This window comes from Pseudopipra pipra, chromosome 13, assembly GCF_036250125.1.
Source record: "Pseudopipra pipra isolate bDixPip1 chromosome 13, bDixPip1.hap1, whole genome shotgun sequence".
Classification (NCBI taxonomy): domain Eukaryota; kingdom Metazoa; phylum Chordata; class Aves; order Passeriformes; family Pipridae; genus Pseudopipra; species Pseudopipra pipra.
In genome coordinates this window covers 3,051,390-3,072,566 of record NC_087561.1, presented here as the reverse complement: position 1 = coordinate 3,072,566, position 21,177 = coordinate 3,051,390, and the positions used below count along the sequence as shown (strand labels likewise).

Genomic DNA, 21,177 nt, shown 5'->3' with positions numbered 1-21,177 from the left:
GTCTGACTCTTCAGTGGAACTGGCAAGGTGCAAATGTTGGAATGTTTGCAAGTGGAAGTCAGAACTAATGTCCGAACACCTTTCTTGTAGTAGGTGGAATAGCCAGCTGCAGGAGGCAAATGGAGATTTCCTGGTCTGAGCTCTTCCTGACCACGTGTGACTTCATTTTAGAGCAGCCACTCACATTCGGTATCTCCTGGGTCCCATCTGGAGCCTGAGTGGGAAATTGTGCTCCTAGCAGTATTTTGAGATGTAAAAAATCACTAGTGTGGAATGGCTGCGAAGGATGCTCAGTGCGCAGGGAGCAGGCTAAACAAAATATGTCCTTAGGGCTCACCACTGTGTGAGAGAGGCAATGTGATGTGCGATTTTTGGGCTATTATTAATTCAACAAAGAGAGCAGTGGGGCTCAGTGGAGGACTTGGGCTGGACCTGCAAAAGCCTCTGTAACAATATGATACACAGCACTTCTCCCTGGGAGGCATCCAAAGCCTCATTTGTGGAGCTGAATTCTTGTTATAAATCACGGGGCACGTGATGGGCTGCATTCATTTAGGCTGCCTCTTCTGCATCCTTCCTGGAAGCTCATCTAATAAGAGCTGGCCTCTGGATGCTCGAACATTGATGTGCCACCGTTTGTTAATTGCTGGCAGTAGAAGAGCTGCTTTTTGCCTTAAAATGTGGAATCCCTTCCTAGAATTGCACTTGGGACTAATAAAAGCCCGTGCCAGGTTTAATATATTCTATCTCACAAATTATCTGGATTAAATACAAGGGCTGTATACTGCCAGAGAGGGGATATTCCCAGTTTAACATTGCTTCTGGGCCTTGGAGATCCCAAGACACTGAACCTGAAAATTGTGATTCTCTTATGTGTGGAGGAGGGGTTTGGCAGCAGTGCTTGGAAGTGGTCATGTTTGGCTGAGTTAGAGATTTAATTGCCATAAAAACTATGATTTTGTAACCAATAGTTACAGCTGCAGGAAAGATCAGAAAGCATCTGAATAAATCAAATTAACTACCTCCTGCTCCATCTATATGAGAGCAGAACCTTTCAGGGCAGGATTTAAAACACAGCCTGGTTGACCCTTAACTCTCCCACCTATGGATTGAGGAGAGTGAATAGTCTAGAAATACGATCAACTGAAACAAGAGATAGAAGGGACTGTTGTGCTGGATTATGTGAGGAGGCTGGTCTCAGTCAGGGATGGGGATGGGTAAATGCAGAGGAGGGCAATGAGGAGGTAGCCAGCTCCTGTGAAAATATCCCGGACTCACAGAGGCCTTTGGGCTGCGCAGTCCAACACCCCTGTTAATTGCTGCACTAACCCACACCTTGACTCGCTGGCTCCTGACTCTGATGTTCCTGATGCCCTAAGGCAGACGGTTCACTTCACCTCCCCTTGTAGCTCGCATCTCTTTGCGTGTCTCACTCTGGCTGTTGTTCTCCTCACGAGCCTTGGGATGATGTGGCGAGTCCCGACTCACGCCTGACCTTCCAGATTTCCCACCACTCTCCGTTGCGTGCCGGCGAGGAACGTCAGCTTTGGGAGATTTTGAGTTTCTCGCTTTTGGCCGATCCTCCCTCACGCTCCCTGTCAGAGACAAACGCCTCCCCAGCTGCCTCGCCCCTCGCTCGGGGGCAGGGGCTGCGGCTCCGCGGAGCCCCGCGCCTTCAGCAGCCGGCGGCGCTGGACAGCTCCGGCGGGCGGGACCCCGCGGGCGGCGAGAGGGGCCCGGCCGCCCCCTCCAACCGCCCCCCTCCCTCCGGCCCACCAGCCTGGCCCTACAGTCGCCCCCCCGTCCCGTGCCGTCCCTCCGGTCACTCCTGTCCCTCCTCCGGCCGACCTCGTCCCTGATCTCCGGCCGTTCTGTCTCTCCTTCAGCCCCCCCATCCCGACCCTCCAGTCACCCCCCTCCTCCAGCCACCGCGGCTCTCCAGCCGTGCCCTCCTCCGTGCCGTCCCGTCTCGTCCCTCCGGCCACCCTTGGTCCTCCTCCGGCCGCCCCCGTCCTGGATCTCGGCCGTCCCGTCCTGTCCCTCCGGCCACTTTGGCCATCCCGTCCCGTCCCTCCTCCGGCCACCATGTCCCCGATCTCCGGCCGTCCTCTCCCGTCCCTCCTCTGGCCGCCCCCGTCCCTGATCTCCGGCCATCCCATCCCCTCCCGTCCCGTCCCTCCTCCGGCCACCACGTCCCCGATCTCCGGCCGTCCCCTCCCGTCCCTCCTCTGGCCGCCCCCATCCCTCCGGCCGCAGGCGCTGCAGCTTCCCCAGTCCCCTTTCTCCCAGGAGACCCGAGCTGCCGCCCTGCCCTCTCCTGCCCGAGCTGCCCTCTGTGAGCGTCTGTTCTGCGATGTGCAGCGAGCCGAGAGGCAGAGGGCAGCCCAGGAGGAGGGGTCTGGAGAGAAGTTCATAGGGAGCCCTACAAGAGAGGGGGATGTGTGTGGTGCTGTGGGAGATGAGCCAAGGCTGCCAAGCAGAGGGTTTTCCCCAGGACTGAGGAGGATGAAGGACCAAATGCTGTCATCTCTCCCAGGACATGGTGTCCCTGTGCTTTGAAGGGGGCAGCAGCTGTTGGAAGGTGCTTGAAGGTCTGACCTGCTGGCAATATATCCCTCTCTCAGAAGGACTTTTTTCCCTACTCCTCCTGCTTCCTATCCCCTTGGTAGTGTGAATTTTAAGTAAATTTTGGTTCTGGTGGGATTCTGGCACAAGGCTGGGAGAGTTTCTAGTCTCCACTGCCTCCTTCCCAGCAGCCAAGGCCATGGGGTCTTTGGGACACACCAGGCCTGAGGAGGGGACCAATGCCCAGAGCCATGCTGTGACCCTGCTCCTGCCCCAGGGCTCCCAGGCACCTGAAGGAGTGCTGAGAGCCCTTCCTCTCTGCTACCTGGCCTGGATTGCCTGTGCTGGCATGGCCAGGGGAGAGGCAGAGCACCACGAAGGGCTGGGTTCATTGCTCAGCTTGGTGACATCCCACTTTTGTCTCCTCACAGGCCAACCCCGCTCCCATTATCGTGAACACAGACTCGCTGGAACAAGGGCTCTCTGTAAGTCTCCCGGTTTCGTTTTGCTTCCTTTGATCAAGTGGTGCATTTGCCCTGCTCAGCAATGCAGGAAAGACTTTTCCAGCCCAAGGGGGCCCTGGTGAGGCGGCAGAGGAGCCTGATACCTGCATCACATCCCCACAGCACATCCCAAACCTCGCTGGGTGACACTGTGCAGAACCAGGGCTGGCAGCAAACGATGCTGGAGACTCCAAGCACACCGAGGGTACAAGGCAGAAGGCCTTGGCAGAGGAACTGCTGGGCTGGGTGCATTCAGGGTTAATCATACAGTCATTTACTCCACCTCCCATGCAGGTTGGCTGGGAGGCTCTGCTGAGGCATCTCTTACCTTCCCGCACTGCCTCAGCCTCCTTAGGCAGCCCTGGCCCCTCAGGAGGGAGGCAGGGCTCTCTGGGTGCTTTCTGGCATCACACTCACCAGTCTTCAGGGAAACAGGACCCATCAGATGCTGCTCCTCTCCCAATGAAGGCTGCCAGCAGCTGAGCAGTGCTTGGTGCCTGTGTTTGCAGCCACAGTGCATTTGGCACTCTTGGCATAGTGTAAAGATAATCTTTCTCAGTTTGTTGCAGGGTTTGCACACTGTTGCATCCCTTCCTAGAACATTTGGAAATCATTCATGCTGGGGGGATGGAGGAAGGAGGGTGGCCAGCAGGGGTTTCTGGCCAGCAGCACTGGCTCCACACTTGTGGGGTGCTCCCCTTTTCATTTGCCCAAAGGGAGCCCAGTTAACAGCTTGACAGGGCTGGATGCTTTGCATCTGGTTTTCTTCTGGTACATGAAACTTCAGCTGCCTTCCACATTAATGAAGAGGCACCAGGACTCAGAGCTGGGGTGGGTTTGTCTTTGGAGTCATGGTAGAGGGCTGCAGGTGACTTCTGGGGATTGAATCTTCCTTGTAGAGAACTGCAGATCTCAGCCCACAGCCTGTGGTGGGGTCAGCACAAATTAGAGCTGTGCTGGGCTGGTTGGGCAGGGCTACAGAAAGGAAGGGAGGCCTGGCTCAGACCTCTACAACCCTGGCTGTGTGATTTAATTATGCCTGAATTGAAGCCACCAGGCACTGGGAAGGAAGGCAATGGTGCATCTCTCAGCGTGGAGGCCCCGGGTCCCACAGCCTTGTATGAATGTGGCAGAAGAGATTTGTTGTCCCCAAGGGTTACCATCCCCAAAGGCATGGCAAGACAGAGTGTTTGTGGGTCAGAGGTTCTCTCAGTGTGCTGGGCTCCCTGGCTGCAGGACAGGGCCATGTTGCAGCCTCCTGTCTGCACTCACCTGTTCTGATCCTGTTCTACAGGGAACTGGAAAAAGGGCGATGTCTCCTGGAGGGGAGGGACACACCACAAAGCAAGTGAGGGGTGTGCTGTGAGCAGGGCAGGGAGGTACTCCTGAATGGAAAGTCTGCTTTCACATCTGTTTTTGTACCCTCCCTCAGTACAAAACATTGGAGGAACATTGCCTGTTCCCATTGCAGGCACCAGCACCGCATCCCTCACCAGTGCCAGTCCCTCCTCCCTGCCTGTGTGCCCAAGGGCAGTGAGAGGTGAGCCCAAGGGCCAAGGACAGGCTCTGTCACCCCAGGCAGGTTCCCAAGCCCTGCAGAAGCCAGCAGCAGGGTGCCCACCTGCGGGGCAGCAGACACCTCCTTCCACGGCAGTGGACTCCACTTTCCTGCCCTCCTGACTGCCTCCCTCTAGTCCAGCTCATTAATTCATATCCTTCCCTCTCCCTCCACCTCCATATTCCTGTCCATGCCTTCTTCCTGCTGCAGCTCTTTCTTGCTGTGCTGGATGGGAGCTCCCTTCCTGCAGCCCCTAGGGTGGGTTTGGCCGTGTTTCAGGGGGTGGTCTGCAGCCCTGACAGGCATCAGCATCACCCTGGGGATGGCAGTCACTGATCCCATCCATCCATCCTCAGCAGCACATGCCAGGAGGGACTGTCCTGCAGGGGCCAAAAGGCCAGCAGATTGTGGCTGTCATTTTCTGGGCAGAGTGGGGACCACCAGCTCTGTACCCAGGTGTGTGCCTGGGGTGCCTGGAGGAGCCTGTGCCCAGGGCAGGGGAGACACCTCACTTTGATTCCTTTCAGTCTCCAGCCTGGAAACCCTCTTGCCTCCTACTTCATGTTATACCAGGAGAGAAACGAGCCCTGCTCCATCTTTTCCTTCTCTGGAGTGCTGGATTCCTCAGGCTCCAGAGAAAACACCCCCTCAAAACCTCAGCAGTTTATAAGGTCAGCAAAGGAGCCACACCAGGAGCTTGCTGCAAAATCCAAAATGCCAAATCAGTGAGCGTGTTTTTTCACAAACCCAAAAGCTGAAGCCTGTTGGTACCGGGTGTATTTGGAAGGGTTAAAGTCACATCTTCCAGTCTTTAATTACTTAACTATTCAATGCTTTCTGTAATGATAAACAGATGGATGTAGTCTAGTTCCTTCCTGTTCTAGCTCCATTGATTGCATTGGAATAGCTGCTGGGCTGGATTTGGCCCCGACTGTTTATCAAGAAGTCTGTTCTGCATTTCAATGTCCCTGTCCACCCACTTCCAGCCCCAAGAGCACCAGCAGCACCGTAGCACTGGAGTGGCTGGGGCTCAGCTCTGTTGCCTGTGGCTTGTACAAAACCCAGCACCCCCACAGTGTAAAAACACAAATAAACCATTATAAAATGCCTGCAGTATTAAAAGCATCCTTTGAAGGATAAGGATGGGTGCCTGGGGAGATCACCCACACAAGCCCCAAGGTCATTGCTCACAGTTTCCACCCTGTATTTTGCCCAGCAGGTCCATAGCAGGGAGATGGAGAATCGGAAACAGAGTTCCCATGGCAGATGGGGTCTCTGCATTTCAGAGCAGCCTGTCTAAAGCTGAAACAACTTCTTGCTTCCAGGCAGTCCCAAAGTGAGCAGGGAAGGTCACTCCAAAGCCCTTGAGGAGTTGATGGTTTCAGAGTCTGGGTCCTTGGAGCCAAGCAGTGAGGTGCCATCACCTCCTCAGTTTCTAAAAGCCAGGTGTGAGGAAGCAAAGTGCTTCCCAGGCCTGATCCCAGCCCACGAGCACCACAGGAGCCCAAGGCTCTGCCACCAATTAACACAGAGGCAGCCTTCTTGTGCGGGCAGTCAGCAGTGCTGATTCTGCTGTTGGGGTCCCCAGCTGTGGTCTCTGCAGGGTGGGAGACAGCAGAGATGGCCATTGAGCAGGGCAAACTTGCTTGTAAGCCTGAAAAAAACAGAAAAAAAATCAAAACTAAACTGCCACTCTCATGCTTTGGTCCCAAGTGCTGGCAGCAGCACATCCTACTGCCAGTTCCTGCAGACAGTGTGGCTGCACAGTCCTCCCAGCTGTTGATGGGGCTGTCACACTGCAAACCCCTTCCCTCTGCCCAGGCTCAGCAGGTTGGTCCTCACGGCCCTCTGGCAAAAGGCTGACCAGAAGTAGGGCATTTAGGGCATTTATATACTCTGTGCACAAGGCCAACACCGTGGGCAATGCACACCAGGGGTTGAAGCCAGGGGTTAGCTGGAAGCAAGTCAGTAGGTCTCAGTGCTGCGGCAGGACATGTGGATGCAGGGAGGTGAAGGGAGGGAGCTCTTGACCTATTTTCCCTGGGCCCCCTGCCATGTGCAGGCAGGGAGAGCTCTCCCTCGCCAGCAATGTCGGTGCCCGTGCCAGCAGGGACATGCCCATTGCTCCTGCTGCTCCCCTTTCCTCTTTCTGGAGCGGGCGTGGGGCATCGCCAGGTGCCCTCCACACCCAGGTCTGCCTGGCACCACCAAGGGCTGGCTCTCCAGCCTTTGGACTCTCTTCATTATGTTGATACACATCTGTTCCACCAGCAGGTCCCAGTGCCTGTCCCCATGGCATCCCTAACCACAGGGTATGGGCTAGATCCTGCTCCAAAAGGGGCTGTGGGCAGTGTCACCCTTCCTGCAGGTTATTTTCTCCTGCAGCCTGGTGGGCTATTCAGGTTGCATTTGAGGAACCCCATCTTAGTCTTCTAAATTTGGCCTTCTTTTTTATTTAAAAAACAAGCGAACGCCACCACCACCACCCTCCAAAAAAAAAAAGCCAAAAGAAAAGAACCAGAAAACCCACCCCCAAATCCTGACTCTCCAGCAAATTGCAGAGCGTGTTCCGCGTGCGCTGTTGCGGTGTTGGCCGGCGGAGCCTGCAGACAGCTTGCAGTAGCTCTGGAAGGTGTGTGCTCTTCTGTTTATCAAATGAGTGTTAACTCTGCAGCCTTCTGTTGATGATCTAAATGCCGTCATCAGTAACTATTTCCCTGCTGCTCAAAACATGATGGGGAAGTGAAGGCCAGCAAAGGTGCCTCTTCCTGAGCCCTCAGGTGGGCTTGTTGCATGGGAAGGGCTTGGAAAAAAATACCATTACTCTTTTCCATGAGGAATCAGGTGATTCTTAGGATCAGAATAGGCAGGGAACAGCTGATTACCTGTCCAGCCCCTGACACCCCTGTCAGCTCTGCAGGTGCTACATGAGGAGAGGAGAGGAGAGCAGGGTGGAGTGTGCTCTCCCTGCCTATGGGTGATGGAGACAGGCATCTTCCCACCAAACCCATAGCACTGAGTCAGCCCCAAACAGGAGCTGGGGAGGAGCACAGGGCACTGGCAAAAGACAGGAGGAACAGCCTGTGGCAGAGCCAGGCCATGGCAGCTCCAATGGGTGTCATGGGGAGGTTTTTGCCGTCAGCGAGTGACTGGTATTTGATTTTCCGACACTGGAACGTTTGCTTTGTTGGCTCGTTCCCTTGGTTACGTGGTATATATTAAGTTCTTCATTTGGCTTCCTTATACAATTAACTGGCATTTCGTTGCGTGGATTTTGGAAACACAATCAGAGCTGAAACTTTGCGGTCAGGCCTGGCTGACCCCAGCGTGCCTGGCCAGAGCAGGCTGCTCCCAGCAGACACCACTTTGAGCGAGCGCCGACACTGCTGGCTGTCAGGGAGCAGTGCAAACCACTGCTCAGCATTGGCAGCCCTGAGGTTTGGGGACTGGGGATGCCCCCGGCCCCCCTGCCTGGCAGCGGGGTGCCTGACGGGGTTGAGTGCTGGGGTGTCTGTGCACCCCGGGCACCTGCCAGCTCGCGCGCTGCTGGCTCTCGCCACGACTCACAGATTGTCAGAGTTTTCTGCAGATCCCCATCCTGTAGGGATGTGTACACTGTTCCTCCGAGGCCGTGGGTGTGCATATGGCTGGCTGTGTGGCAACTGTGCTGAATGCCAAAGCAGAGAGGACAATGTGTGTAGTAGCAAAGGGTGCCAGGAATCTGAGTCGCTGGAAAGCTGGAGAGAGGCGACGCCGCGCCCCACGCACCGGGATACCAACTGCAGGGATGAGCTGAGCCCGAGGGCTGCGCTGAGAGAGGCTGTGAGGGCGGCACGGGCCAGTGAGCCGGCTGCACTTAGGATTAGTCAGGACGGCAGGATGAGAGGAGGGAAAGGCAACTCATGCAGGAGGGGGAACCTGTGGCAAGGGAAGCGATGCCCCTCTGCCCTCAGGAGCACAGCCCAGGGCAGCGCTGTGGCAGAAGGTGGCACTGGCCATGTGTCCCTGTCCCTCTGAGGCTGTCAGAGATCCTGCTCTGGTTTAATCCCATCACTTCCGGTGCTTTTCTGCCTCGAGATCCTTCTTTAAGAGGACCAAAGCCTTTCCCAATGTGCTGGGAGGATCTGAACATTCTGCTGTTGGGGCATCTGAATGTCCCAGCTCTGAACTCTGCCCTGAAATCTTCCCATGGCTGAGAGGCACCAAGCACAGAGCACATCCAAGAAGGGACAACCCTCTCAACCTGTGTTCCCTGGAGCCTCCATCCCATCTCTCTGCTCTGGACTCTCCCCAGCCTTATCCTTGAAGCGCAGTACCCACAACAGGGTGTGGGATTTCTTTGGCTTCCCAGGACAGGGGATGAGGGTGAGTGTGTCACAGGTGGCACAGCCCCATCCCAGATCCTGGCCTGCAGAACTGCTCCTCCACCTGGACCCCTGATTATTGCCAGCTAGAAAAACTCCTGCCTGCTGAGTCTGTAGTCCCATCACCTCTGCTTGGTCGATCAGAACTGACTGTGCCCTGTCACCTGTTTTCCAGAGTGACTCAAATTATGAGAGTGAGTTTGGTCCCCTCCAAAAAAACTATGAATCAACAGCGTGCCCTGGTAGCCAAAAAGCACCATGTCCTGGGGTGCTTCAGGCCCAGCATCACCGGCCTGGTGAGGTAGGGGATTGTCCCGCTCTGTTCTGCACTGGGGTGGCCTCACCTCGAGTGCTGGGGGCAGTTTTGGGCACCACAATGTAAGAAGGATATAAAGCTATTAGAGGGCGTCCAGAGGAGCGCTACAAAGGTGGTGAAGGGTCTATAGGGGAAGCCACATGAGGAAAGGATGAGGTCACCTGGCTTGTTCAGCCAGAGGAGGAGACTAAGGACAGACCTCATCGGGACCTGTGGCTTCCTCACGAGGGGAAGACGAGGGCCAGCACCAATCTCTGCTCTCTGCTGACCAGTGACAGGACCCAAGCCTGAGGCTGTGTCAGAGGAGGTTTAGGTTGAATCTCAGGAAAAGGTTCTTCCCCCAGATGGTGATCGGGCACTGAACAGGCTCCCCAGGGCAGTGGTCATGGTCCCAAGGCTGCCAGAGCTCAAGAAGCGTTTGGACAACACTCTCAGGCCCATGGAGGGATTCTTGGGGCTGTTCTGTGCAGGGCCAGGAATTGGATTTGATGACCCTTATGGTTCCCTTCCAACTCAGGATATTCTATGAAAACTGTTGCTGTCGAGTGTAACAGCTCTGGATGCTCCAATAGCCAATTGCTTTGCAAATCTTGTTAAATTTTGGACATTAGCAGCTGTTTATGGTCTGATCGTGATGACGTGGAGTGAACCTGCTGCCTTGTTTTCCTGTGTATGGCTGGTTATGAGAAAAATGGATTTTTTTTGACTGTACATTTACCATTTTAGAGCCTACAGTTGCATCCCTTTTGTTTGTATCCATTATGTTTCTGAGAGCTCTGCTTTAACACTCTGAGTATGGGAGACCTTTAAGTGTGGGGATCAGTATGGTGTACAGCACTGAGACAGGCTACACCATTTTTGTATATAAGGGCAGCACGATGTTTTCACCTCTCGCTGTGCCCCACTCTCACACCTTGTTTCCTTTGCACCCAACTAATTTCATAGAATGAATTATTCTGAATTTTCCGTTAATACAATCATGCTACTAAAAGATTTTAAAAATATAAGCTGCTAAAGGTGTTTATTATGTTATTATGTACAGACATTTTTTTCTTTTAAATGGACCGACCCCCTCTCTTCCTTTCCTCCAGCAGTGAATTCCTGAGGTTAATTATATGCTGCGTAACAAAGGTGTTATTTCCTTTTGTGCCTTCAGTTGAGTTCCTTTTCACGGCTGAAGAAATGAGCTGGGAGAATAAAGGCTTTGCACTGAAGTGCATTAAAGTCAGTGGGCTTTGGCTCATACCCAGGAAGAAAAGCAGCACATGGTTTAATTCCAGGGCAGGCTCAAGCAGTTGCATTTAAGGTTTTTTCAGCAGTGATGGTGCAGCTTTTTGGTTGGATTCTTCATATTCAGCTGTCAGAGGGGAAAAATGAATTCCCCAAGGACCAGCACATAGTCGTAACACGCTGTCTCCCTCTCTCCAGATGAATGGCAGTGATGGGATGTTCAAATATGAGGAGATCGTCTTGGAAAGGGTAAGTACTCTTTACTCACCCGCCAGCAGTCTTTGCTGCCTCTTCCCACTCACCCACCCACCAGCACAGCCAGCCCCCCAGGCATCCCTGCACCAGCTGATGGGGAGGGGTTGGTCGCTGCTCCCTGCTCTCTCTGGAGGTTTTTGCAGGTGTCGCACTTGCTTTGCCTGCCTGGCCCTGCAGCACGGGGAGAGGTGGGCTTGCTGCTCCCCTCTCCCCCTGCAGACCCCTCCAGAAGGCAGGGAGGAGGGCTTCTCCCTTGCCTCCCTCTCTCACACCCCCACCCACACAAACCATCAGTGCAGTGGAGGAGGCTCTTTGTCATTGCCTTTGCCAGAAAACGGAGGTGCAGGGAGCTCTGCTTGTGCTGGCACTCAGGTAGGTGCACCCCACAGCTGGGCACAGGGGATGGATGCCACTCCACCACCAGACTGCCCACTGCTCTGGGGTACACAGCCTTGGGATGCTAAGCTGCAAGAACAGGTTTTATAGTAAAACAAGCCACAATGGGAGAAGTTTCTGCTGAAGCCTTTTCTTTGTTGGCAACACAGAGGTGATGGCATCCGCTGCTAAACTCAGCACCCCCACATATGGGGTTTATCCAGGGGTAAGCCAACACCACAGAGGGCAGGGAGGGCTTTCCCTTGGTGCCCAGGAAGTGAGTGGGATGGAGGGATGGAGAGGGAGTGGGAAAAGCAGGCCCAAGGTTTACTCCAAGAGACAGGCACAGCCCTGCTGACGGGATGGCTGAGGTGGGAGGCTGCCCACGGCGCTCCACGGCACACCTTGCCTCCTCCTCAGAGCCGTGCCAGCCTCGCCACGTGGCCAGCATTGCAGGGGGAGACGCATCGCTCATTATTCTGTTCCTCTCTGCCTTTAGTCATCTCCCTCCTTCCCTTGGCTCTGCATCACGGAGGTGGGTGGACGGAAGGTTATCTGGGGCTGCCGCCTCACCCACCGCTTCCCCGGCATGCCTGACGAAACCAGCCCAGGGGATCCTTCCTTTTTGGGCTAAGCAATTCTTGCTCCGGGCCCAAGGTAGAGGCAAAAGCCTCGTTTTCAGGGATTCTTCAGAGCATCTATGTCCTCGGGGCTGAGGGAACATGGGGAGAGCTGGCAGGACCACACAGAGAGGCCCCCATTGATGCCCCACACTTATTGATGCCCTCGTTTTAAAGCCCCGGGCAGCAATTCCCTCTCCAACAGCATGAGAAAATTTCAGTGATTAGCAGCCAGGGTCAGCATGGACCATACTCAGGTCCTTTCCCTTCAGCTTGTCCCCAGTGGGATCCAACAACCCTTTCTTAATGCAGGAGAAGCACCCTGGTGCCTGCAGGTGAGGCTGTCCCCTTGCTAGGAAGTTTGGCTTCCAGAGTTGACCTCAGTGTACCCCAAAATTGCTGGTCTGTGACTGTTATTAATCCTTGTCTTTGTTGTAAATACAAGGGTAAATGCAGCAGCATTTTGGGGGCAATAATTGAGGAAACACCGTCTGCACAGGGACGTGGCTTTGGGGTTACCCACCATACATGTGTCCTCTGCAGGAACTACCCCTGTGTCTGCATGAACCCTGATGCCAGCTAAGAAATCCCTTGAACTGCATTTTGAGGTTTATCAAAATAAAAATGAACACCTCCCAGATGATTTCCAGGTGTTGTAGCTAACAAAGGACAGGCACAACAAATGAGATCATTTTGCAGTCTCACTTGCCTTGCTGTGCCCAGGCTGGGTCTCTGTGACAATCAGGAGCTTTTTTGAGTTGCACACAGGGTAACCAGAATCTATCTTGGAGAAAAGAGAGCAGCCCCAGGCCCTTTGCTGTTGAGTGCCTCCTTGTCACATGCCAGCCAAATTCCAGCTGGCGGGAAAGTATCCAGGAGCATTGCACAGTGAGAGGCATTGGTGGCTCCTCGTGCCGTGTCATGAGTGTCAAATTGTGAGAGCAGAGACTTCTGCATTACTGCAGGAGCTGATGCTGGGACCAGATTGCTGGGGAGAAGTGCAAGCTCCAGCTGGCTGTTGGTGCTAAGTGATCCCAGGGAGCCTGAGCTCCAGTGTGGCCCTCCTGGCCACAGCCCCCCTGGAAGGGCAGAGCACCCCATCATCTAACACCAAGCACTGAGGCTGTGGGCAGCCAGGGGAATGCTTGGCCTGAGCCCACTTGTGTATGAGAAGCAGGCATGATAGTATGTGACTAAGTGTTAGCTCTTCTGCATGAGAAAACAAGACTAGGAGCCATCTGATTTTCAAGGCAGAGCAAAAAAAGCAGGAATTGTCCACTTGCATCAAGCATGGATCTGGAAGCAACGCCTGTGAGTGTGTCACTAATGAGGATCCTGCAAGTGGGAGAGGCGGCAAAGGGCCACAGCCACTCAGTCCTGAGATGTTGCGGGAATGGGCTGGAGATGAGCTGTGGCCTCTGCATTCCCCCCAGGCATACTTCAGCAGGAGAAGCTCAAGTGATGCTCCAAGCATGTGTGTGAGGAAGAGGAGGCGTAACTGGAGACCCCACTCCATCCTGATAGCCACCTCCACCCAATCCTGCAAATTTTGGCACTAGCATCACTGGTCCCCCAGCTTGGCTCTGTGCCAGGGCTACATCCCAGGGGTGTAGGGAGGCAGGGGTGGGATGCTGGTGACTGGCACAATCCCCGCTGGTCCGTGTGGCTGCGGCATCGGTATCTCCTCCTGGGGAGCAGCCAGTGAGGGGAGGTTTTCTCCGCCAAGGACCACCTCCTCTTCCCCCAGCTCCCTGCCTGCCTCAGAGTCTCTCCGTGGAGACGCGGTGGTGAGGGAGGTCCTCGCCGGCTCCCACTCTCCCACTCCATCTGTTCAGCGCTCCACGCTGCGCCGAGCACTTGGCTGATGAACGCTGGCCTCTCCTCCAGCCGCGCATCCCTCTGCCCCCTGGGCCAGCCACCCTGGGGTGGGACGGATGCTCTCGGGGCTCCCGCGCCCCAAACAGTCCCGCAGCTGAGGGGAACCATTCCGGGAGGGCCGGCAGCGAGTGGTTGCCCATGGGGGAAAGACGCGGCATTTGATTTCCCTCAGGGTAACTCCGGGCTCGGCTTCAGCATAGCGGGAGGAATCGACAACCCCCATGTTCCGGATGACCCGGGTATCTTCATCACCAAGATCATCCCCGGGGGAGCGGCAGCCATGGATGGCCGTCTAGGGTGAGTACAGGGCTGGGGGAGCAGCTCCATCAGGGTGTCACCCAGGATCTCAGCCCAGACCCTCTAGTCCCCTTCCCTGCCATGGGCCCTGGCCCCCCCATGTCTCTTCCCCACAGCTAGATCCTCTCAGTACAGGGATGCCCCTCAGTGCTGGCCACCAGCCTCCTGTCTGTAGCCACCCCTCCTCACCTCCCTGTCCGAGGTTCCTGCTCCCATCCTTCCAGCCACAGCCCAGGGCAGGATCCAGTCTTTCCTCTCATATCCCACCTCCACCAGGGTGGCACCATGAGGACCAGCCCCACTGCCTCCTGCTTTGGGAGGGACCATGCTCTCACCCCAGCAGGGTAGGATCTGGCCAGCTTGAGCAGCTTTCCTTTGTGTATCTGGAGGAGGGTGGCAGATGTAACCAGAGGAGGGTGGCACAGGCTGGTGGTTCCCCAGGAGAGCTCAGGGCCACGCTGTGCCCCCAGGGTGAACGACTGCGTGCTGCGGGTGAACGACGTGGACGTCTCCGAGGTTGTGCACAGCAAAGCTGTGGAGGCCCTGAAGGAAGCGGGCCCCGTGGTGCGGCTCGTGGTGCGGCGCCGGCAGCCCCCGCCAGAGACCATCATGGAGGTTAACCTGATGAAGGGCCCCAAAGGTGAGCCCCTCACTCTGCTTGCTTGACTGGGGTACCTCCCAGGAGGGTATGGGCTGACCCCTCGGTGTGAGATGCCAGGAGATGCAGGGCAGCATCGTGGGGCATGTGGGATGCAAGGTGGCACTGCTGCAGTGCAGGATGCTGCGGGGTGGCCCAGCAGTGTGGGATGCTGTGGGGCACAGGGTATGGGAAAGACCCAGAGTGCAGTGAGTGGTGGCTGGGCTGGCTCCAGGCAGCTGCAGGGTGGCCCATTGCCTGCTGAGTTTGGGACAGGGTGAGAAGTCCAGCGAGGCAGAGGGGCCGTGTGCCAGCCTGAGATTCTGTCCATCTGTGTGTCCCTCACCTGCCTTCTCACTCCTCCTCAGGCCTGGGGTTCAGCATTGCAGGGGGCATTGGGAACCAGCACATCCCTGGCGACAACAGCATCTACATCACCAAGATCATCGAGGGAGGTGCTGCCCAAAAGGATGGGCGCCTGCAGATCGGGGACCGGCTGCTTGCGGTAAGCCCCGTGGCCACAGTCAGCCGTGAGGTGAAGCTGGGCAGGCTCCACCATGCTGCAGTGCTGATCCTGAGCTCCAACACCCCTCCTGTCAGCAGCCTCATGCCCCTTCCTTTGGGTCCCTGCTGGGATGGTGCTGTGGGAGGGGCAGGAGCAATACTGGCTGCAGGCAGGGGGGCCAAACCCAAGGAGATGGGACCCTGTCTTTGGAGATACTGCAGCACCTACCCTGTGGAAAACTGCTCCCCTCCCGCAGGACTGCATTGGTCCCTGCCCTCCCACTCATCCATCTCACCCAGCCCTTTCCCTCCGGCAGGTGAATAACACAAACCTGCAGGACGTGCGGCACGAGGAGGCAGTGGCTGCCCTGAAGAACACCTCTGACATGGTGTACCTGAAAGTGGCCAAGCCCGGCAACATCCACCTCAACGACATGTACGCGCCCCCCGACTACGCCAGCAGTACGTACGCACTGGGCTGGGCACGGGGGCTGGGGGACATGGAGTGTGCTGGGGGGCAAGAAATGCTGGGCTGGTCTGCATGTCCTTGTTACGCGTGGATTTCTGCTCCTGATGACCTTCTCCTCCCCTGCAGCCTTCTCAGCCTTGGCTGACAACCACATAAGCCATAACTCCAGTCTGGGCTACCTGGGCAGCGTTGAGAGCAAGCCTGCCTATCCCGTCCCAACCCAGGTGACTCCGTCCCGATACTCGCCTATTCCTCGGCACATGATTGGAGACGATGACTTCACCAGGTGAGTACTAGGCATGAGCATCCCCTAAGCCCTGATACTTCTCCTTTCCTCTCTTTCCCTCTGTGGTGGCTTGACCTCATCCCCACTGCCAGTGCAGAGCCTCAGCCAAAAGCCTGTAGGTGCATGGTGCAAAGCTTTAGGCCCCCATAATGTGCTCTGTGCTCACCCACCTGCTGTGTCAATCCCTGGCTCGCTGCATCCACTCCCTCTCCATTCCCCCTCCTGCTCTTTCACAAGCTTTACCCATCTGCATTTCTGCTTAGTTCTCCTGCTTGTTTTACAATATCTGGAATACAAGGTGTCCTCTGCCAGCAGTGCCACAGACTCCCAGGATGTCCCTAAGTGGAGCTGTGTTGGTGATGAAGGGCTGGGGGGAGCATAGCCTTGCAAACAAGTGGGGTTCCTCCTCCCACACTCCTTGAGACTGACATCCCAAACCACCTGCACACAGGTACCATTTCAACAGCTGCCAGCCCTGGGCTTGCCGGCCCCCTGCCCAGCTCTGCCACAGCCCCCTTTGCCCCACTAGAATCATTTATGCAGGTTTGTTTCCAGAAACCAGGAAATAAAGAGGAGCACAAAGACATTATTGCTCTGAGCCTAAATGTGGTATAAAATTTCTTCAAAGCCTCAAGCTGAGAATGAGAGAGCGAGATCTGGCAGGTCCTGCTCTGCTTGCCCAGGCTTACAGCTTTCGCTCTGCTTGCCACAGCCTCGGGGCCAGTGTTGAGCCTGCTCTGGATTTGGTATCCCCAGGGCCAGGACTGTAGGCTTAGGCTGTATTCTAAGGACCAACACTCAAGTTAGTCTTAGGGCTGGCTCTGCATCTGGAACAAGGTCTCAGGCTGGTTTTGGGGTTGTGTTCACAGTGGAAGATAGCTTCGGCTGGGATTCTCCCATTCTGCACGTCAGTGGTGGATGCTGGCATGGGAGACCATGACTTTCTGTCTGCTGCCAGGTCTGCTGTCCTCCTGGAGAGTGGCTGCACTCATCTTTGTCACAGGGATTTCTCTTTTCTTGGTGCTCAGCCACGGCTGGGTGCCTTTGCATGCCATGACCTGTGCAGCACTGGCTTCCACACACAGTCCACACACCATCTCTCCCATATGGTCTTGGCACCAATGATGCCAGTTCTACAGTCTGTTTCTGGTGCTGCATCCTCACCAGGTGTAGCAACTCCTGTACTGTCAGGGCACGAGGGGATGATGCCACAGGCAGTAGCAGTGCTTTCTGCCATTACATTGCACTACAGAAGCACTGAGTCCCAGCACTCGGAAAACACACCAGGGACACTGATCCCATCAGGATGTCCCTTCTTACATGTGCCAGCATTCTTATTTGTAGGTTAGAGAGTGGGAAGAACAGCCCAGCTTAGGCTGGACACAGCCAGTGGCAATGGCACAGTGATGTCTATGCAGTGGCTCAGCAGTGGCTTGGCAGTGACAATGGCACAGTGATGGTTTGGCAGTGGCACAGTGGTGGCTCCCTGTGGCTTGGCAGTGGCAATGGCACAGTGGTGGCTCGGCAGTGGCCCCGGTGCAGCACGTGCCGGTGGCCACTAGAGGATGGTGCTGCCTTGTGGAGGGCCACTCTGCAGATGGGCTGGCACCACTGGGCCACCGTGCCCAGCCACAGCCCCCTGCTCCCCAATAGATTCACAACCTGTAGTGGGTTCAGCACCTTCCTCATCCACCCCTGGACAGTGCTGAAAGCCTCTTGTGCATCACTGACCCCGCAGGACACCTTCATCACTGAGGGTCTGTTGGCTATGAGGTACCTGTCTGAGGCTTCATTTCCTCTGTTCATTCCTGTATCTCTCTACCTTCCATCAAAGTGTCTAGTAGTCCTCCTGGGTGCTGGACGTGCTTCCCCTCAGACTGAATTTGGATGGTGGTTCCAGCACATTGCTTGGGCAGCAGCAAAACCCAAAGGGCAGAGCAGGTTCATCTCCTGGTTGGAAGCAGGGTTTGCAGACCCAGAAATCTGACCTAGTTCTTGCCCTGGAAGAACTCTAGCCCTAGGGACAGCTTTGCTGCAGAGGGATTGATAGCTGCAGCCCTCCCTGACCCCTTCCAACTGACCCTGTGCTGCCAATGCCTGCAGGGGCAGGAAGGAGTTAAGCCTGCAGGGACTAGTAGAGCAAAGGCTTTGTCCTTTCAGCACTTCCAGAAAAAACCCTGTGTATGGGTGGGGAAGCCACTGGCCCAGCAGCTGTTGGGAGGCAGAGACAGGCATTGCTGGGCAGTCATAGCACAGAGCATTCTGAACGTTCCTGCCCCTCATGCTTCCCGGCAGTGCTACCAGCAGAGCCTGCCACGCCTCAGTGTTCACTATCAATGCCTCATCATCCATGTCCTACAGGGGACAGCCAGCTCTGTCCCCCTCCAGGCAGCAGCGAGGCCACAGGAGCAAGTGTGACCAGAGACAGGGGACCGGAATGCTGTGCCTAGTGGGAAGCACAGGGACAGAGAGGAGCAGCTGGGGGAGTTGGGAGAGTTGAGCTGTGCTCACTCCAGGGTCTGGGCAGGGCAGGAGCTCATCAAGACCTCACAAGGCATCCTGCACTTCTGTCTATCCATTTCCTGCTCCTCTTGCTCCTTATGAGATGATTGCCTGGAGCTAGGTGATAATTCAGCCCATCAGGACTCCCCCACAGGGAAGGATGGTGGGAGACTTTTCCTGGGGTGCTGGCACATGTTCCTGGAGGTAAATCCTGACACCTGCATCCATTAAAGCACCAAAACCTTTCCCCATCTGCCCAAGTGATGGCAGTGATGCTTCAGCCTGGCCAGAGGGGCTGAAGAAGACTCCAGCCCCACCCATGTGCTGGGAAGCCCAGACACAGACAAGCCTGTCACCAGCTTTGCTGCTTCTCACTCTGATGTCTCCCTGTCCCTTATCTGTCCTTTCAGGGAGCCGCGGAAAATCATCCTGCACAAAGGCTCCACTGGCCTGGGCTTCAACATTGTTGGAGGGGAAGACGGTGAGGGGATCTTTGTGTCCTTCATCCTGGCTGGAGGCCCTGCTGACCTCAGCGGGGAGCTGCGGAGGGGAGATCGCATCCTCTCGGTGAGTAGGTGGGGCACCAACTCCCCCTCCATGGCCTCCCCCAGCCCCGGGAGGACACCTGTCTCCTGCCACCCCAGCAAGACGCAGCTCGATGGGATGCACCCCCAGTGCGGGTGTGGACATGGCTGCGGGGGGGGGCAGCCGCGATGGCGGGAGGGCCGGGGGCAGGTACGGGGATGTCGGTATAGAGATGCCGGTACTGGAAGTGCCAGTAGTGGGGCACGGTGGCAGGGTGAGCAGGGTGATGAGGCACTGAGAGTGTGGGTACCATGGCTATCGGTACAGGAGCGGGGCAGCGAGACACAGGGCACACCCCGCCGGTCCGGTCCCGTCCAGCGGAGCCGCTCTGTTCCCCGCAGGTGAACGGCGTGAACCTCCGCAACGCCACCCACGAGCAGGCGGCGGCGGCGCTGAAGCGGGCGGGGCAGACGGTGACCATCATCGCGCAGTACCGGCCCGAAGGTACCGCCACGGGGAAACCGGGAACCGAGACCGGAGCGGGGCGGGGCGGGCGGGGTGTCCCGATGAGGGGGCGGGGCATGCAGATCAGGGGGCGTGGCGGTCTCTGGCGCGCGGGCCGGGGGGCCGGGGCGGGGGCCGGGGGGCGAGGCGCCTATTGGCGCGGGGCGGGGCCCGAGGGCGGGGCGGGCGCCCATTGGCCGGCGCGGCGGGAGGGGGCGTGGCCGCGGCGTCCCGCCGGCCGTGCCTGCGCGGCTTTGTGTGAGGGCCGGGCGGGAGCGGGGCCGTGGCCGCCGCCCCCCGCCGGCAGGTGAGCGCCCCCGCGGCACCCGGGCCGGGCCGCCCCCCGGCACCGCCGCCGCCACCGGGCTCGGCGGGACGGGCTTCTCTGCGGGGGAGGAGGGAGAGCTCTGCGTGCCCGAGGGCGTCGCCGCGAGGCCCGGCGCCGTGGGGTCCCGCGGGCCTGGCTGGGGCACACCGCGGCCGGGGGGGTGCCCTGGGGGTCCCTCGTGCTGGGGGCGACCCGCCGTGCGGGCGGGGCTGGGTCGGGGTTCACCCCCACCTCCGAGCATCGCACCTGCGAGCCTGCGGTGAGCGCCGGGCTCTGGTTCCAGCGGCGGCGCGGGGCGGGTGGTCCCGCGGGGGGCAGCGGGGGCAGCGGGAAGGGAGGAGCTGGCAGCTGCCTGCCCGAACCCTCCCTGGACGGCAGCGCTGGAGAGTGGCCCGTTGGCTGGGAGGGGGAGCGCTGGGAGGATCCTCCCCCAGCCAGCGAGGGGCCAGGGGATGCTCCCGGGGCTGTGCCGTGTCCCGACCGGCACCGTGCATGTGCCGGGATGCACCATTCCCGTCCCTTGGAAAAGGCGTCTCTCCTGAGCCTCACTGGCTTCCTCCGCCATCGGTTCTGGTCCTCTCCAAGGAGGCCAGCGTGCCACCCCTTTGTCTTGTGCCTCCTCAGAGGCATCGCTGGGCAACGTCCTGCTGATCCCTGTCCCTGCTGTTCCTCCTCTGTCCCGTGGCAGAGGCCACTGGGGCGTGGAGTCATTAGTGCTGCTCAGGGCTGTGCTGTGGGTGTGGGGTTTGTTTGTTTTGGCTCTTTTTTTTTCTTTCCTTCTTTCTTTCTTTCTTTCCAGGAAGCACTTAATGTTCTTGTATTTCTGGCTCCCTTTGCCACTTGAGATTTGGCAAAGACACCAACCAAGAGTGGTTTTTAAATGTCAAACAGGACGAAATGTTTTCAAACCCCTTTAGACCGAGGAGGAAATGTCAATGCTGTGTAGCTGGTGGCTTTCTGGGTCTGGGATGGCTCCTGGCATGTGTGGGCAGCAGCACCCGGCACCCAGGCTGGAGCCATCCCAGAAGGCAGCATTGGTGCTGTGGAATGCAGGCTGTTGTATTTTGAAGTTGCTCTCGATGCTCCAGAGGCTTGAAGGCCTGGGAGCCATGGAGAAAGGTCTCCTGGGTGTGCGTGAGGCTGAGCCTCCTCAAGGGGACGTGTGGTCCCAAATGTTTGCCTTTTCCGTGTTCATCACAGCTGTGGGGAGAGCAGGAGGGCTGGATTGTAGGATGTCCAAAGGAGGAGATGCTGGTGGAAAGGAGATTTGAGACGTTTCTCCCTGTTAGCAGGGGCAGAGGATGGCACCAGTCTCCTATACCTGAGCATGGGTAGAGCTTCTCTTAGGCTGCTGGGTGAGAGCACATGTGCTCTGTGTCTGACCTTGTGCAGGTGTCAGGGGGCAAGGGGCCCTCCTTGTGGTGTCCTGCCAGGCACTAGTAGGGAAAAGAAGCAAAGACC

At 57.0% G+C, this 21,177-nt stretch overlaps 1 protein-coding gene across 11 annotated transcripts in view; it reads left to right on the top strand.

The window, feature by feature from the left end:
• DLG3 (discs large MAGUK scaffold protein 3) overlaps positions 1 to 21,177 on the top strand; it is a 77,471-nt gene that overhangs the window by 36,399 nt on the left and 19,895 nt on the right. For 7 of the 11 annotated variants that reach the window (XM_064669697.1, XM_064669694.1, XM_064669693.1 and 4 more), the window contains 9 exons: positions 2,997 to 3,050; positions 10,735 to 10,785; positions 13,837 to 13,961; positions 14,432 to 14,601; positions 14,967 to 15,103; positions 15,420 to 15,564; positions 15,698 to 15,857; positions 18,770 to 18,926; positions 19,286 to 19,388. In XM_064669697.1, coding sequence (XP_064525767.1) covers positions 2,997 to 3,050; positions 10,735 to 10,785; positions 13,837 to 13,961; positions 14,432 to 14,601; positions 14,967 to 15,103; positions 15,420 to 15,564; positions 15,698 to 15,857; positions 18,770 to 18,926; positions 19,286 to 19,388 — 1,102 coding nt within the window. Of the gene's footprint in view, positions 1 to 2,996; positions 3,051 to 10,734; positions 10,786 to 13,836; positions 13,962 to 14,431; positions 14,602 to 14,966; positions 15,104 to 15,419; positions 15,565 to 15,697; positions 15,858 to 18,769; positions 18,927 to 19,285; positions 19,389 to 19,676; positions 19,696 to 21,177 lie in introns of those variants that run through there. The other 4 variants (XM_064669696.1, XM_064669701.1, XM_064669699.1 and 1 more) reach the window with 2 other exon arrangements.